This window comes from Gymnogyps californianus, chromosome Z, assembly GCF_018139145.2.
Source record: "Gymnogyps californianus isolate 813 chromosome Z, ASM1813914v2, whole genome shotgun sequence".
In the NCBI taxonomy this organism is placed as follows: domain Eukaryota; kingdom Metazoa; phylum Chordata; class Aves; order Accipitriformes; family Cathartidae; genus Gymnogyps; species Gymnogyps californianus.
Window position 1 is genome coordinate 72,523,219 of NC_059500.1, and position 18,622 is coordinate 72,541,840.

Genomic DNA, 18,622 nt, shown 5'->3' on the forward strand with positions numbered 1-18,622 from the left:
TAACTGAAAAACTAGTTCTACCAGTCTCAACAGAAAATGAAGTTAAATATACTGTTTTGTGCCCTGTAGCAAGGTGGCTTTGGCTTCCTACCTTGTACCAGAGTTGAAGAACCAATAAGACAGTAGATAGAAACAAGGAGCAAAGTAACCTCACTTATGAGGTCTTGCCTTAGTTGCTGCATGTCCATCAAATTTGCCAAAGAAAACCATGTTCGCTTCATGCTCTTAAATTAATTGGTCCGTGGAGAAGATAGTGCTGTACTGTCCTGCCTAATTTGTCCTTTCAGATAGTGAAGTTCAAAATAGTTTGGTTCACTTTATCTCAGATAGTCAGCCAGACAAATTACAGTGGCTGTTACGCAGAAACAGAAGTGATTTTTTTTTTTTTTAATTGCATCTTGCATTCATAGAATCATAGAATAGTTTGGGTTGGAAGGGACTTTTAAAGTTCATCTAGTCCAACCCCTGCTGCATTGAGCAGAGCGGCATCTTCAACTAGATGAGGTTGCTCAGAGACCTGTCCAACCTGGCCTTGAATGTTTCCAGGGATGGGGCATCTACCACCTCTCTGGGCAACCTGTTCCAGTGTTTCACCACCCTCATGGTAAAAAAGGTCTTCCTTGTATCTAGCCTGAATCTAGCCTCTTGTAGTTTAAAACCGTTACCCCTTGTCCTATTGCTACGTGCCCTATTAAAAAGTCCGTCTTCATCTTTCTTATAAGCCCCCTTTAAGTACTGAAAGGCCGCACAAAGGTCTCCCTGGAGCCTTCTCTTCTCCAAGGTGAACAACCTCAACTCTCTCAGCCTTTCCTCATAAGAGAGGTGCTCCATCCCTCTGATCATTTTTGTGGCCCTCCTCTGGACCCACTCCAACAGGTCCGTGTCTTTCCTGTGCTGAGGACTCCAGAGCTGGACACAGTACTGCAGGTGGGGTCTCACCAGAGTGGAGTGGAGGGGCAGAATCACCTTCCTCGACCTGCTGGCCACACTTCTTCTGATGCAGCCCAGGATACGGTTGGCTTTCTGGGCTGTGAGTGCACATTGCTGGCTCATGTCCAGCTTTTCATCCACCAGTACCCCCAAGTCCTTCTCGGTAGGGCTGCTCTCAATCCCTTCATCCCCCAGCCTGTATTGATACTGGGGGTTTCCCCGACCAGGTGCAGGACCTTGCACTTGGCCTTGTTGAACCTCATGAGGTTCACATGGGCCCGCTTCTGGAGCTTGTCCAGGTCCTTCTGGATGGCATCCCATCCCTCAGGCTTGTCAACTGTACCACTCAGCTTGGTGCCATCTGCAAACTTGCTGAGGGTGCACTCGATCCCACTGTCTATGTCACTGATGAAGATATTAAACAGTACTGGTCCCAATACAGACCCCTGAGGGACACCACTCGTCACAGATCTCCACCTGGACGTTGAGCTGTTGACCACTACCCTCTGGATGTGACCATCCAGCCAGTTCCTCGTCCACGAAACAGTCCATCCATCAAATGCATATCTCTCCAATTTAGAGAGAAGGTTGTTGTGGGGGACCATGTCAAAGGCCTTGCAGAAGTCAGATGACATCCATAGCTCTTCCCTTGTCCACTGTTCAGAGGCCTTGTAGAACTCTTCTAATTGTTTCCAAATTCTTTTTGGGAAGCTAGTGTCAAAATAGCTTGACCATGTTAAGTCGATTTGAGATGGCAATGAAAGGACAATATAGTAATTTTTTCCAGTCTTGATGATTGTGAGGTTTCTGCATCCTTCTGAGGTCTACCTCTTGGCTAGTATAAATTGGTAGTAGAACTTTAACTTCCTGATTTGACTTGTGTAATATTCCTGACGAAAATGATTCTGACTCTCAGTTTCAAAGCGAGTTTAAAGATCAGGTTGAGAGCTTCAAGCAGTAGGTGTGAGTCAAGAAATTACGTGTAAGGGAAGAAGCTTTGAGGACTGATTTGCTACAAGAAATACCTGTAACTAGGCAATCTGATTTAGTTGTGGAGTTTGTTTAATATCTTATTTCATATGCCTAGATGACCCTTTATGCAGGGCTTGTGAAAAGGCATGACAGTGTATCTCTTGAGTTGTCTGAAGGTTGAACTATAAGAAAAACACTGCTGTATCTGTGTGGAGAAACTGATGGCTAATATGAGTTACGTACAAGAGCTATCATGCTGTGGCATATCTTCCAACATAATTTGGCCATAGACATTTTGATCAATTTTTTTTAACCCATGAGGGCAGTTGAAAAAGTAATGTTCTGATACAGTCTGACATTTTATGTTTCCCTGTGCCTGTATAAAGCTTAACTTAAAACTTGCAAGTGATAACACAGTGTACTGAGGCATGTAGTTTTGGTGCAGATGTAGAAGTTTGCTTCTACTGATAGGTTCGTTGAATACACCAAAAATTCAATGAAGCACAGCATAGAGAAATTTCTCGTAATCACTCGGTCACTTAAGCAAATACTTTGTATGGGACAGTTTACCAATTTTTATCACCTGGTAAATGTCTTTCTGCAGATTTGGTGTTGGTCTTGCCATAACGGTGCTGCTCTTCTCAAAATGTCTGCATTTCCCAAAGAACAGGATGACAGCACTTCACAAATGCAAAAAGCCTTCTTGGATGGGTCAGTAATAGCTATTCTGTCCACAACACTTTGCTTGGTATGGACCTTGCTTCTCTTTTTTCTATATATGCTATATCTTTAAGCTTGCACGCATCAGGAAACAAGTTCTAGATCTAAAAGTAGTTTTCTGTGGTGGAATGGATTTAAGCCTTTGGCCTGACAGCATTGGTCAATTGTGCAGGACTGTAACATCACCGAAGGCTTATTTGTGGAAATACATATATATATCAGATCAATTTCTGTACAAACTCTGGTGTGTTATTAGGTAAAGCAGTGCCAAAGCCTGTAGGTCTTAAGTGCAGTTTAAGTATCATTAGCTGATGGGCTCAATTGTGTTTGTAAATAAGAGAAATCTAGACTCCATCTCTAAACATGGATTTGCAAGCTGAGTTTTAAATCTCCCTGAACTCTGCCGTCTTATGAGAACTAGATTCATGTTCTTAAATAACTTTATCTAAAGTGACCTAAAATGACTGAGACAATCTGGCAGTTCACTACTGCTGCTTTCAGATGCGATGGCAGACAGCACTTTGTTTCAGCTGAGGTAGTGAGCTGAATTAGCTCAGCAGTTTGAAAAATGCCAAAGTTAACACAAGGGGAAGAGCACAGCTGCCTGGCTGAGAGTTACAGCAATGACTTGCTCTTTTTTTCTGGCTTTTTTTAACCTGTTGGGTGTCCTGGAGAGAACTTCTCTCTTAGCAGCAAGCTATTAGATCAGGCTAGTATGTACAGTTTGTACTGCTTTGCCACTAGCTCCTTTCTCCTCATAGATGGAAAACCTGTTAATCACACAGAACTAACAGAAAATAGCTTGATTAGCCTCTTAAAACCTCTTTTGTTTGTAAAATTAATTATACTTGCATGGGAAAGGCTTTTGACTCTTCCTGCAGACTCTCTAATGTTTCTCCCCTGAAATGGGGAAGTTTACATGACTTACATCTCTTTCTAATGCTATTTCGTAATGTGAAAGTAAGTAAAACTAGCAGTAAGCTGTAACAAGGTATCAGCTGATATTTTGATCCCTTGTCTGGGGCCATCTGAACTTGGGGCAGTATTGGTGGTTTTCTTTGCTATGGCGTACTGGTGGTTAACCACTAATAGTTAAAAATATATCTACAAATTGTCCATAAGGATGTGTTAACACACAATTGTGATAGGAGTCTGAACTCAAGCACACAGCAGGTGTTTACAATTAACAGCTTCTTTTATTGAAAAAGCTGTTCAGAGCCAGATCTTCTAGCACGAATTGTTTACTTCAATTTGGAAGAAGTATCATAATTGACAAATGGTTGCTTTCCCTCAATTCTCTTATCTGATGCATCTTCCAGTAGGTCTAGTAACCTGCATTTCTGCTGTGGACGCCTGTAGTTCTCACTTAAAGCAGGCTTCTGTGCTACAACATACAGGAAACAAAGTACACTGTCCTGTCTGGGCAAGTGCCCACAAGGCTTCACTTCTGAAGTATGAGCTAGAGCAGCTTTTCCCAAATCTTGACAATAAAAAGCCAGCATGACAACAGAGGTATTTACTAAGCTAATGTTCATCTGAGCTCTGGAGCCTGAATGAGAGGGTATGTTCTTGGTCCAAACCAAAGCTTTATCTGGCCTGGTATTTTTTCCTCTCCTCCTAGGGAAAACATTAGCAGATATATAGGGAAGTATGAGGCAAGTATACTGTTTTGCTTGAGTCCAAATTGTTTCTTCTTTCTTTTACTCTTGTGTTTCATTAGCAGACCTGGCAGCTAGGTATCAGAATGTAATTTGGTTGGTAAAAGTCAAGAAAAATTGTGTCTGCTGGGAGGTTTGGGTGTTTCTCTCCATCTTTTCTTTCTGGATTCACCTCTAAATAGCCCACTAGTAAAGTAATTTTGGTGTGTCTAACAAAGACAATACTAAAGAAGCAGTAGTAAAAATCAAGTAATGCTTGTAATATTCATAACTGCACAAATATGCAGGAATAACATTTTATCAGTGTAACAGTTAAGAGCAGCACAACTTGCTAGTAGGCAAGCTTCCAGCCAGTACTTAAAAATGCAGGGAGGGCATTAGCTTTCCAGGGTGTATATCTTTTGGTATTACAGCTGTTTCCCAAACCATGCCTATTAACTTTGTCTTCAGTGATAATAGCTTGTGCATTTTGACTTGTGAAGCAGAAGGCTTTAATCTCTTGATGATTTGATTTAGAATCTATAAGACAATTAGCAAACCTCCCTATGAACTCCTGAAGATGGATGACTTGTCAAGCAGCCTTCCATCTCTGCAAGATATCCAGACTGCATATGCAAGATTTAAACAGCTGTTTTTGATAGGTAAGTCAAACTTTAAAGTAGTCTTTTGTCTCTAAAGTGACTGAGATGCAAAGCATAACAATGCTGTTTTATGTCTCATGAACGCAGTCCTTGTCTTGATTGGTGTCTTGCTTTTGATGGTGGTTAAAAGCCGATTTTTAAATATGTAACTGAAGACTGTGCTTATGACTGGCATGTTAATGGAGGTTTGTATTTCTTAGACTTACTACCTCTTGCTAAGCAGTCACAGTATCTGAAAATGACTAGTAAAGAGTGCGACTATGGAGTTTAAATGTTAGTTGGAATACACTAGCTGGATTGAAATTTATGGGAAAGATTTTTCAACCTTCTCTGGTCCATTGAAATTGAATGTTAAGTGTTAACCTTTTAAGCCTTTGTGCTATGTCAAGAGTTGAGTCTAAATGCTAATTAATTTTTGCCCTAGCTTTTGTTACAAACTAGTCACATCTCAAAACATACAAAGCGTGAGCTTGCTTAAAATTCTGTCACTCTGACTGTACGGCTAAACATGACTGCTGTATATAGTCCACTTGAAAGGAGTAAAAATGGGAGCCATATGAAAGTATAATCCAGGCTTTCAAACTTTTTTCTGGGACTCTTCAACTATTTTGCTGTCATGAAACAGTCCTTTGACCTCACCTCTTGGCATGAAAAAAGCTCCACACCACCTTGCAACTGTGCAATGTGCCATTGGGTCATTTTGGACAGTGGGTCTTCTACAAGATAATGAGGGTGTCTGGTGGCATGCTGAACACTGGGGCAGTTCACCTGTGGCTGTTGATGTTGGACATAACTGAACTGATCATCATTGAGGAACTGTATATTTGCAGTGTAGCCTACAGACAGTATCCAAGTCCTGTTGGTTTTATACGTGGGATTTAGCTGGTAAGCTGATATTGATTGCAAATTAGTATGAATGGTTTCTGGTAAATCTGTAGTAAAGACATCAGTGACATTCTGAAGAGAAGTCTAGAAGATATGAGGTATTTGCTGGAGTTTCACATTAAGGATTTTGGCCTGAATACACTGTCAAATCCACAGTGAATCTTAGGAGCTAAAAATAATTACCTGTATTTTAATGTAGTTTCTGGTAACTTGCCCTCCTATAGGAAAAAGGCCAAAGCTTGGATTTAAGTCATTTAACATCTCTCAGGAAATACTGCATATTTCAATGGTGTAATTGTATCATTGTCTTATGTTACTTGAAGCAAAAGGGAATATGTTAAAACTGCATTCCAGTAAGTGTTTTTGTCTTACAGCTTTTTAAATAAGCTTTGTTAGTAGACTATAGCTCACTGAATATGGCGCTATACACTAGCAGTCTGAGAACCACTGAGGTAACTTTTTGCAGAAGTATTAAGATCTTACAGAAATTGACTACCTTACTACTATTTTTCAAAATCTGAACACATTAACCATTATTTTTGTTCTATACGTGCCTAGTTAATTTGATTTAGGTAACTTGGGGGTGTTGGTTAACAAGAAGCTCAACATGACCCAGCAATGTGCGTTTGCAGCCCAGAAAGCCAACCATATCCTGGGCTGCATCAAAAGAAGCGTGACCAGCAGGTCGAGGGAAGTGATTCTCCCCCTCTACTCCGCTCTGGTGAGACCCCACCTAGAGTACTGCTACAGTACTACCCTACAGCTCTGGGACCCCCAACATAAGAAGGACACGGACCTGTTGGAGCAAGTCCAGAGGAGGGCCACAAAGATGATCGGAGGGCTGGAACACCTCTCCGATGAAGACAGGCTGAGAGAGTTGGGGTTGTTCAGCCTGGAGAAGAGAAGGCTCCAGGGAGAACTTATAGCAGCCTTCCAGTACCTAAAGGGGCCCTACAAGAAAGCTGGAGAGGGACTTTTTACAAGGGCATTGTGCTGGTTTTGGCTGGGGTAGAGTTAATTTTCTTCATAGTAGCTAGTATGGGGCTATGTTTTGGATTTGTGCTGAAAACAGTGTTGGTAGTGATAGGACAAGGGGTAATGGCTTTAAACTGAAACAGGGTAGTTTTGGATTAGATGTAAGGAAGGAGTTCTTCACTGTGAGGGTGGTGAGGCACTGGAACAGGTTGCGCAGAGAGGCTGTGGATGCCCCATCCCTGGAAGTGTTCAAGGCCAGGTTGGACAGGGCTTTGAGCAACCTGGTCTAGTGGAAGGTATCCCTGCCCATGGCAGGGGGGTTGGAACTAGATGATCTTTAAGGTCCCTTCCAACCCAAACCATTCTATGATTCTATGAACTGCCAGTATAACTTAAATTTCCTGAACACATGCCCAAACTGAAGTTTCAGTTATAAAAATCCTCATTAAGAACAGCAGAAACCACAGTAGTGTGTAGCTGCTTGAAAGAGGATTTTGATGAGGATCCTCTTAAGTTGTTCCTCTTCTTTGAAATGTTGCAAAGGCAGATGCTGGTTTTGCTAGACTGCTCACAAGTCTCAGTGTATGCCATTTGCCCACATACCTTAAACAAGACTTTGAACATTTAAGTTCTCAAATCCTAGTGGAGTCATTGTCCTAGAAGACAGGGAGGAAGAGAAAGCTTGCTCTCTATTGTAATGTTATTAAGCAAAATACCTTGATTAAGGGGTAAAACAAGCTGCAAGTGTTTTGTTGTGCCTTTAAAAAGAAGTTCCTGTTTTGACTTGGAGATTACTTTGGCTGGGGGAGAACTGCCAGACCAAGCAATTGTTTGTAGAGACCTGCATACGAGTGGTTGAGTCTAATTGTGGTTGAGCATGATTGAACAGCCGGCCACACTTAATGTGGCTACTCAACTTTTTGGAGTTAAACTCTTCTATCCTGTCCACAATGTAAGAGAATTAAAGAAAACATCAGTATGGAATATAAATGTTACTGCTATAGATGAAAGCTGGTTATTTCTACAGAAAAAAAGACAGAAATCCCTTTTCCTTGGTATCATGGTTTTTGGGTGGTTTTGAAGGACTAGAAATTGGTACTATAATATTGCCTTGATTCAGAATAGACAGGTTTTTTAAATAGTGGTGGCAGACTAAATGGAACATGAGATTTGGGCGCAAGGGAGTATTCTAAAACATGGATGGAAAGAAGGTGAACTGGGGAGTAAAGGGTATCATACTTCAAGTACTGTAACATGTACTTTAAAGGGTATCATACTTCAGGGTTGGAATTGAATTTGAAGATGTTAATCAGAAAAGATTGGAGAAAACTACATCTAATGTGAACAGAACTGACTAGGGAGCTTTGAAGAGGCATTCTAATGCTTTTGTGGAGAACTAGTTTCTGTGGCCAGGGTGAAATGAATCAGGGAAAGAAAGATTTTTTTTGTTTTGGTTTTTTTTAAATGTGTAATGAACAGAATGAGGGGCATGAGCAGGCGTGGAGGCAGAACAGCTACAGGAACAAAATAGATATATGCCTGTGCACTTGAGGATCATAGATGCAAGCTGTAGAAAACAAGACGGAAGTGAGTATGTGTTGGAATTAAACATTGGGAGCACATGGAGAGACTTTGGGAGGTGAAAAGTTGTACAGAAACATGCAGAACTGAAGCTATTGCAGGGAGGGTAGGGAAGGAGGGAAGTGTGGCGTATCTCAGTTGTTTCGCAATAGTAGAACTGTTGTAGACCTTGGGCTTCAAGGTTTATGTTTTATGCAGGAAAGGTAATCTGTTCTGGTTTTAATTGACCGTATCAGCTTGTGAGAGCTTTCCAGTTTCTGAATACTAGCTTTGATAGAAATAAAAGCAATACAGATTTAGGTTGCATTTAAAAAGCTACAAAAATCCTAGTGAAATTTGTAAGAGTTTAATGACTTTGTGGTATTGTACTTGGCCTCCCCGTTTATCTTAGCTATTCCCTTTTTGATATATTTTAATGCCTCTTCAGTTGCAGTGAAAACTGTTTAAAACCTTTTTCAGGTAGTCTTACATTCCATAAATTTGTGTAGTCTCCTTCTAAAACCCATTTGTATTTCTGGCTTTAATGGTAATGACTTTCAAAATCCAGCTTCCCTATGTTAAGCTTTATATAGATCATGCTTTAGAGTCAAGGCAACTGGAACTTGGAAGAACCATCGCCTCTAATTAAACTTTTCTTTTCCTTTCCCATTTTGTCAACAGATTTATTTACTTGGTTTGGTTGCTATGAACCTACAGCATGCTTTTTCTGAAAGTCTGTGGTGCTATAAAACTTTACTGGTGTTTGTAGGACTACTTCACTTCCTCATTTAGTTATAGGGTGTTGACTTCAACAGTGATTAGGATTTACTGACTCCTTAGTACTGGTTGTTTTATAACAGTTCATAACTGAAGAGTAACAGAATGGATGGCTGTTAATTAGCACTACATATATGTGAACAAACCAATTTTTGGTTTTGCTTGTTTTTGCAGATAACAGTACAGACTTCTGGGCAACTGATGTGAAATGGTTTTCGTTACTGGAGAGCACAAACTGGCTAGAGATAATCAGGTTTGCTATATCTGTAACTTTCTGGGTTTCAAATTGTTAAATGCATTTGTAGTGGGTTTTCTAGCTAGTTTCTTGAAATATGACGACATTCTTCACTTGCAGTAGGAAAGAAAATTAAGACAGACATATGGTCCCATTTATATATCTTATTTCTACAACTTGAGACAGTATTTTTACAGTGCAGGCTTGTGTTAAGCCTCCCACATTAAAGGATGTGAGAAGCAGCAGATCATTCCAATTACAACTCTTCCAGCAAACCTATTAAAACTATAGATCCAGTAATTTCCCTCCTGCATTTAGTCACCTTCTTTCCAAACTGAAGAATCCTGTTTGTTTCTTGCATGAAACCTATTCCGTGTCTCTGACTAGCCTTGCCGTTCTTGTCTGTACTCTCTACTTCTGTAATATCCTTTAGGACGGGATGAACTGCAGTATTCAAGATGTTAGCCCACCAAAGATTTATAAAATGACAGTTGTTCTCAGTTTTGTCCCCTTCCTCTCCTGATTGTTCCTCAAGTTCTTTTTTCTTCTCTCAGCAGTCCACAGTAAGTGTTGGAATGGTGTTGGCTAACTTAAGGCTTGTTATAGTGGAATGTTGAGGGGTTTTATTTGTTTTCAGTGTTACTTTGTGCTACCTCTATTGTCTGCCAGTTTATTCTGTGATCAGCTTGTTACCATGAAGTGCTTCTGCAGTCTTCTGCAGTCAGCTTCAGTTCTTTCTAGTCTTAATAACAATCTATAAATACTGATAGTTACTCATTCCCTAATCCAGAATTTAAATGTATGTTGAATGAGAGGTTCTAGTGAAGATCATATGCTGAGAAACACATTGACATAACCAAGATCACAAGTAGTTTACAGTAAATGCCAGCCCAAGTTCTTATCCTTACCTTGTTTTGAGACTGGTCATTTCCATACTTGGATCCAGTTGCTTCCTGGATCAGCCTGTTCTTGGCTCTTGCAGTTAGTAGGAATGCCTTCTCAGCTATTCTAGATGCTAGAACAAAGAATCTGACAACTCCACACTTACAAAATAAACTGTCAGGTTCTATTAGTGACCTAAGCAGTTGCAAGAATCCTAATTTGTGTGCAAACATTTGCTGAAAATAACCAACTTGATGAAGAGTTAGGTCTAGAAACCAACAGCGTTACATCTGGGTTTATGTGATCTTTAATTCCACTCAGTCTTCCTTGTGTAATGATAATCTCTGAATAAACTTTGTCTGCACGTTTACAAGATCTGATTGCTGATACTTCCCTCTGCCTCTTAAAACCAGATTATGGGAGAAATGTAGTATGTAGTAGGTTAGAACATAACTGGTGATGTTGACTCTTTCCAGGATAAAGATCTGGCTCTTAGCAATTGTAATACTTTAGTGTGTGTATGTGATGGCTGCTATTGATCCAGAATAAAGTATTGTATTACAAATGTACAAAGTTAACAACTGGAAATGCATGACCAATGGCCAAATAAAGATACGTCTTGAAAGTTTGCTCTTGAGGCTAAACATTTACACAAGTTGAGCATGGTTTTTGTTGTTTTAAAGGACTAGTCAAGTTTGAGTAGTATGATGTTCTAACCCCTTTTAGGGGAAACTAATGTAAGAAGCTTAATTGTAAAAACGCTATGAAAATGTTCACTTATCTTTTCCTGTACCACAACAGGCGAGTCTTGAGGAAAGCAATAGAAGTTGCTGAGTGTCTGGAAAGACAGCATACAAATGTTCTCCTTATAGGTAAGAATTTAATGAGATTATCCTATATATTTTTTTTAATTTCTTTTGAATTTCTTTAGAGGTAGCTTAAGCTGTAAGTTTGTAATTATGGTAGAGGCTGGTAAAATTCATAGACTACTCAAAGTACCAGACACCTAAATCTCTCACACTCTTGGAAATGCTTCCTGTAGTTAAAAAAAACATGGTAAGCATAGTTCCAGGCTAAGAGAAATATGTTGTGAATGAGAAGGCTGCTGATAAATTGGCAGGAGAGTCATGCTACCTCTTGTTTATGCATTCCTGTTTCCTAACTTATTTTATTAAAGGTCTCCTAGACCTTTTGCTGTACTTTAAGGGGGTGGGGGAACACACCTACACAAAGAACACGGAGCATGAAAACTTTCTAAAAGGACATTTTTATGTTCTAGATATGCACTGAATACTATATAGTCTCTTTATTGAAAATACATGAAAGAATATGCTTATTGTACACATCTTGAGCAGTTTGTTTTCCTAGATTGAGTAAACTAATCACATGGAAAACCAAACTCAATGTTAACCATTAAGCTATTTTTGGATTAGTAATTTAGTTGGTTTTTTTCCACACACTGCCATTTGAGAAACCTAGCACGGGGAAGAGATGTTTCTAGAAGGCACCTGAAGGGTGAAGAATGCATGTTGCATGAGGAGGCAGTTTCACACCTTGTGAAAAGATCCTGTAGGATAGGAAGCGTAAGGGCAGATAGCTGGCCTGGTAGCATAGGGCAGGAGGGGCAGTATGTGTATTGTGGGAGACTGAAGGGCATAGGCATCAAAGTTATAGTAGTAAAAACTTGGTTTTTGCAGGTTTTATTGTCAAAGTATTATCCTAGTATAAGTGTACAAGAAACCTTACATTTTTGCAAAGGGAAGTATTGGAAACATGGATTAACTTCTTTCTGATGGTATAACACTTGCAAGAAATTGTGTGCTTCTCTGGTCTTGAAATACAATTTTGTTTATGTGAGGCTAGCAATACTTTGCTTTCTTACCTAAAGTTTTAGGAATGGCTTAATAGACAATGTGCTTTCTGTTCTTGTCTGTAGAAGAGAGTGCTACTGATCTGTGCTGTGTAATCTCTAGTCTGGTCCAAGTGATGATGGATTCATACAGCAGAACAAAGTCAGGGTTTCAGAGCCTTATTCAGAAGGAGTGGGTAATTGGAGGACATGGCTTTTTGGATCGTTGTAACCACCTACATAAAAGTGACAAAGAAGAGGTATAGTTTTTTATTACTTTCCTTACTATTTAAAAGTTTACTCAGTGTAAGGAGGGATTTAGATGTCAGTCCAGAAGTTCGAGTTACTCTGAGGATCTTTAATTTTATATTTTGTTTTATGGGTTGATGTTTTGTACAGTGTCACTATTTTTGATGTTTAGAGTTCAGCAATGTCTGTATAACTAAAGAGAACAAATGTAAAATTTCCTGTTCAATTTTGGAGTCTTTTGAAAGACATGTCTCATGTCCTTTTAAACTATGTTAAATGGTAGTAGTGTCCATAGAAATAACTGAAGTGAATTGCCTGTTCTTGTCACATCTAGAGTTTAACTTCATACTGTCTTGCTAAGTGTTGCAGTCTCACCTCTCCATTTTTGTTTATATTTTGGGAATAGATCAGATTGCTATACAGAACGGAAATCATAAGTGTAAACTGACTAGTTCCGATCAAGAATTGCTATAATGTGGTTTTGCTTTGCCAACTTTAAAAGGCTGCATAGCAGCAACTTTCATAGCAAGTAATGTGTGCAAATTCAGGTTAGACAGAAGAGATTAACACTTTCAACAGTTGGCCAAGGGTAGCTCAGATGATACTTCTTCAGAGTTCAGCCAAAGTTATATGCAGCAGTCCTGTAGTTAATCAGATTTGTATTTGGAGACACTAAGTATTATAAAATAAATAGTCTGCATGGTGGAACGTATTTTTTTCTGAAACTGATGCAATATTTTCTTTACTTAGGCTCCCGTTTTTCTGCTCCTGCTAAATTGTGTTTGGCAGTTGGTGCAACAGTATCCTCCAGCATTTGAGTTTACAGAAACTTATTTAACTGTCTTGTCAGACAGCCTCTATGTGCCAATTTTTAGCACTTTCTTCTTCAACTCGCAACATCAAAAAGACACTAATACGGTAAGGGTTTGTTATTTTGTGGATGCCATGTGTTGGTGAACAGGTTTGACCAACAACCAAGGAACACTCAAAAAAAAAAATCCCTAGCAGCAAGTTTTTGCATACTTATTTGAAGGGTGGTGCCTTGAAGGGTGAATGCAACTTTGGGTGTAGGGAGTCAAGTTCAGGACTTAGGAGTTTATGATGACAAAAGGAAAATAACTCAGGAATGTATTACTTCTAATGTGTGGCTATAGGTTCATGTTTATTGTTCTTCAATGAAAATGGAGCTCCTTAACCTAAGAGGAATATCCTGCTGTCCTGCAGAATAAGTTACCTACAAAATTCTTGTATAGTATATTCTGTCGTATTCCAAAATCAACATTTCCTGAATGTTGAGTTAGATTTGGTTCATGCTTTTCCCTAGCCTAAGAAGCTGGAAGCAATGGGAGTATCCTCTGCAAGGCTGCACAGAGACTGGGAAAAAAAAAAAAGTGAAGATCACTGTCTTGCATATAAATAAAGCATTGATCATAAAATTTAAGCTGGTAGCACTGTATAACTGCAGTTAACTTTTGAAGTTTGGAGAGGTTTATTCCACAATCCTGACATGCCCCCTGTGTTTGAAGAATTCAAGTGTCTATCTCCTGCCCAATTTTCAAAACTTTTTTTTTCCTTAGATTATTTAATCTTATTTTTCAACTGTGAAAGGCATTCTTGGTGCTGTCTAATTGCACTGTTGAAATGAAATACTGTCTGAAGTTACAGAGAATAATATATAGATAGCCTTTGTGTCTGTACTCACTTGCATCTAATAATGTTGTTCAGCTATTGAATACATAGAAATCATGAGTGTTGTTGCAACTCTGTGGCCTCTTCTGTGAAAAGCCAGTTTCTTAATTTCACCTTGACTTGGTCAGAATTCCTTTCTAGCAGGATTAATTGTGACCTGTTTGTTTTGGCAGAGTGGTGAAAGCCTGAAGACACAAAGCGGTCCTTTCAGATTTCTTACTGTGTGGGACTGGTCTGTGCAGTTTGACCCCAAGGCCCAGGCTTTCCTGAACAACCCTCTTTATGCAGAGAAGCCAAAACCAGATAAAAGTCAACGGAAAACTACACGATTCAAAGTAAGATGTGTGCTGCTTAACTATTTTTTTAAATGATAAAAATATTTTGCACAACTCATACTTCAAATATATTCACAGTGGAAATATTGGTGCAGTTTTTTAATGGACAAAATATATGTATGCCTCTGACTCACCTGGATCTTAAGAATAAATTTGCACCCACCTCAGTTGTAAATCACTGTTTTACACTTACTGTGCATAGCTGTGAACTTAGGGTTTTTTCTTCACACTTTTGTGCAACTGTAGTGATAACTCATGGGACTTAACATCCAGGTGAGTTGCACTGACATGTCTGAAGCGAGTTTATTTTGTTGTTCCATGGAGTACCTAACTGAAATACATGGCCAGTTTATAATTGCCTCCCTAATTTTGTATGAGTGTGATTGGAGTGTGTGTGTGCACTTGGAGGGGGACCAACAACAACAAGAACTGTCTATGGTATGGAGGATTATGGGTGGACTGCCTCATTACTGGAAAGTAGCACAAATTCAGTAAGAAAAGTTTGTTTGGAGTAGCCTCTTTCAATTGTAATGTCCCTGTTGGTTAAATTCTGTTCTGTACCAAGCATTCTCCAGTGAGACACTGTCAGTATGATTTACAGCATTAATCAGAGAACTCTTAGGCAGTGGGATGCAATGAGGAGCCACTGGATAAAAACTTCTAAATCAAGTGCTCTTTGATTTGTGTGGCTAGCTTAAACTAAACATGGAAGTCTGTAATACTTGAATGTGTGCAAAGACTTCTCCTTTTTCAAAGAAAAATGCTTTGTTCAGTGTTACTTCATTGCTATAGTTACAGCGCAGGGAAGGTATCTGGGAGTACTAAGTATGCTGTGTGCAAGTATTTGGTGTATTAGCCATTGAAGAGTAACAGTTTTGGACTATATAGCAAAGCAATGGCTGTGTTTAAGTGACTTTGTTGCTTGTAAGTATTTTCTGAATACAATTTATGTTTTTCTTCCTCTTAAGATGTTCTCTAAAGTCCCATCAATATTTATCTCAGTATTTTTTTTTCCTTTCCTCTTAAAGCATCAGCGGCAACTTTCTTTGCCATTGACACAAACAAAATCTTCCACGAAGAGAGGATTTTTCAGGGAGGAAACAGATCATTTAATTAAAAACATTCTGGGTAAAAGAATTGGCAAGTTCATAAATTCTTCAGATGAACCTCCTAATAGCTTCAGGGAATTTTATGATAGCTGGCATAGTAAACCTGTTGACTATCACGGTCTTCTGTTACCTCGCATCGATGGCCCTGAAATCAAAGTCTGGGCACAACGGTATTTACGATGGATTCCTGAAGCCCAGCTTCATGGTGGTGGTACAATAGCTACAGCTGCCAAGATTTTGGACTTGATGGAGGAAGTGCAAAGCTTGCAGGTGAAAATGGATGAAGAACGTAGTCAAGCTATTTCCGGAGATGTACATTCTGTTCCAATGCTGAGAAATTCTGCCCGTTTGTCATCCTTGTTTCCATTTGCTTTACTCCAGAGACAGTCTATCAAACCAGCTTTACCCACTAGCACCTGGAAAGACTTGGAAGATGAAGATGACTTGGTCAAGAGGGATGATGAATTTGTTGATCTAAGTGGTGATATGTCATAAAGTGTATATAAATTAAAGTATGAATTGTATGTGGCTAAGCTCTGAGTTTTAAATGTTGTGCTGTATCCTCATATAAGGAATTCACTCAAGCATCTGCAGCCTGTTTAATGGGTTTGTGGGGTTCAAAAAAAAAACCCTGGTTGGAAAAAACTGGTTGCCATGATTAACTGAGCATATTTTGAACTTCCATTTCACCCTAACAGTATTTATTGTGGAAACACATTTTTAGCATAGATGTAATAAAAACAGTTGTCTAGGCTGGAGTAGCCTTATGCCCACTTTGTTTAAAAAAGAAAAACAAACAACAAAATCCCATTATTATTTTCTGACATAAAGGGGGAATACTAAATACATACAGCAACAACCACTATCTTAACATAAAACCTCTTCCCCTTATGCTAACAGTACTAGGATTGGAAGTACTGTGAGTAGGAACTTAATACATCTGCATTTCCCCCTTCTGTAAAATGAACAGGGAAAGGTGCAACTAAACGTGCATTCACAAATAATCTTTTTACAGCTGAGGAATAAACTTGCAGTCACCAGGGGTTTTCTGTCTACTGTGGCATCAACTGAAGTCATGTGTTTGTCAACCTCATCTTTTGTGACAGCATTTGTCTTTGGCTTGCAGCACTTCACCTTGTGTGGTGTTACGATAGCAGCTTGGCTGCTCTAAGCCTGTGCATGCATTTAGCTTAAGGATCAGATGCAAGAGCTTAACTACACATTTCAAGTCTTATAGTGTGGCTGCTGTGCTAGATGCCCTTGCTGCCTTGGAATATTAAGTCCCAAATGTTTGCTGTTAATTGTAAGAAATGGCCTGACTGTGAGATTCTAATTTGCCATGAGTATTCTTTCTCCTTTTAATAGAGTGAGACTTTCATTTTGACTTTCCCCATTTATGCCAGTTGCCTTTGAGGCTTTCTGTAGCTTGCACTGAGACCCTCCACATAGAAGGGAAGACTCTCTTTCTGTAATCCTGCAGCGAAGCTGGATTTGCAGTCTGTTGCCACTTGTCATGAGTTGGTGGTAGGGCTTATGAATGTGGCGTTCATACCATATGAACACGTGCATCCTGTTGCTGGATGTTATAACAGTACCTCAGTGAAAAAAGCCATAAAGAAATGCCTGTTGACTTTGATCTACTGTGTGTATGTTTATATATAAAGTATTTTTACTGCAAATAATCATCCTTTGTAAAGCTGAATATTATTTGACTGTCAAATCTATTTTGAACCCTTAAATTCTAGAATACCCCAAGAATGGATGCAAGTCATAAAATCAGTTACACTGAGAGGGTAGACGTTGAATATTTTCTCCATTCTCATACCAGTTTAGAAATCCATGCTGGAAAACTTAGCTGGTGGAGAAACTTGCTTAAACTGGATCAGCTCAGTGTAATCGGGGATATTAAACTGTGTTATTGATTAATCACTTCACACTGAGTTGTATTAATATGTATAGCAAAAATTTATTCAGCAGCCCTCTCAAAATAAATTTTAGTATGTTAAAATAAATGTATTAATGGGGAAGGAGGGACAGCTTAATGCAACTATGCCAAACTGAAGCTTCCCAACTCTTGATTGCCTTAAGTCTTAGTAGTGCGAGGACAATACTTGAGTTTGTAGCATTTTATTTAAAAATAACACTAGTACTTACGCTTTCATCTGTGATACATATGATCTTACAGCTAGCACTTGCTAGAATGGGCTGTCCAGCACATGTCCTTCAGACTTTATTATTGTAGTTCAAGTGACTCATGTATGCAATAATACTTTGCATGTTGAATGAGCAATGCATTTTTATGGTGAAAAAATACCTATCATTCTAAGGTCACTTGTGTTCAAGGGGTTTTTTTAAACACTGCGATTAGAAAAAATATTAAATGGATTTTTCTATACTTTTGATCAAACTGTTGTAATGTTTCAGTCATGAAGATTACATATTTATATTAAAGAACAGATGTTGGACATCTTATTTGTACATAAGTTATCAGAAGTTTATATAGAAGAGAAACATATATGTGGAATTGAACATGGGAACACTTCTAATGTAGAGGAAATACCATTGTTATTGGTTTTCTGCACTGTGGGATTGAAAATGTACTTAATATTTTTGCTCCAGGCTTCTGTTTATACCTCCAAGTTTTTACACTGAATGCGAGCTAGAAGCTTTACAGTTTTGGTTTTTTTAATACTGTCATTTCTCTCTAGTGGGCTGTTTGGAGAATGTCAATAAAATATACTTTGATGTATTTGTCCTGAAATGAGAATGTATGTTTAAGGTCCTATTTTGCAAATGATGCTTTAAATCATGGCACACTTGACAATCTGCAGTGACAAGGCTTTTCTAGGTATATGCTGGGTTTTTACAGACTGTTATGGGGAGGAAGCTGTGCAGTTTTGACCTGGTTATACTTACTGGAGAGGTGCTGTTAGCTCAGGAAAGAGGAAAGTTCAGTGCAGTGTAGTAGGATGACTATGGAAAGTTACTAAGATTGTCTAGAACGTGTCTGCTGAATGTCAGTATTTGAGGGTTTATTGAACACTGTTTATTTCAGTCTTAGCAATGTACTTCTCTTCCACCATTTCAAGGGGAAACATTGTTCTTACAATGTTAAACTAAGCAACTTCTTGAAATTGCTGCAGTGCGATATTTCTC

General features: G+C 39.0%; 1 protein-coding gene across 1 annotated transcript in view; it reads left to right on the top strand.

The window, feature by feature from the left end:
• The window catches only part of MTMR12 (myotubularin related protein 12), a 36,175-nt gene extending 17,957 nt beyond the window's left edge, over nucleotides 1-18,218 (top strand). The window contains exons 9-16 of the mRNA XM_050913560.1: nucleotides 2,507-2,613; nucleotides 4,797-4,921; nucleotides 9,293-9,371; nucleotides 11,037-11,107; nucleotides 12,172-12,344; nucleotides 13,084-13,251; nucleotides 14,196-14,357; nucleotides 15,386-18,218. Coding sequence (XP_050769517.1) covers nucleotides 2,507-2,613; nucleotides 4,797-4,921; nucleotides 9,293-9,371; nucleotides 11,037-11,107; nucleotides 12,172-12,344; nucleotides 13,084-13,251; nucleotides 14,196-14,357; nucleotides 15,386-15,961 — 1,461 coding nt within the window. The 3' untranslated portion in view covers nucleotides 15,962-18,218. The remainder of the gene's footprint in view (nucleotides 1-2,506; nucleotides 2,614-4,796; nucleotides 4,922-9,292; nucleotides 9,372-11,036; nucleotides 11,108-12,171; nucleotides 12,345-13,083; nucleotides 13,252-14,195; nucleotides 14,358-15,385) is intronic.
• The last annotated feature ends 404 nt before the right edge of the window (nucleotides 18,219-18,622 follow it).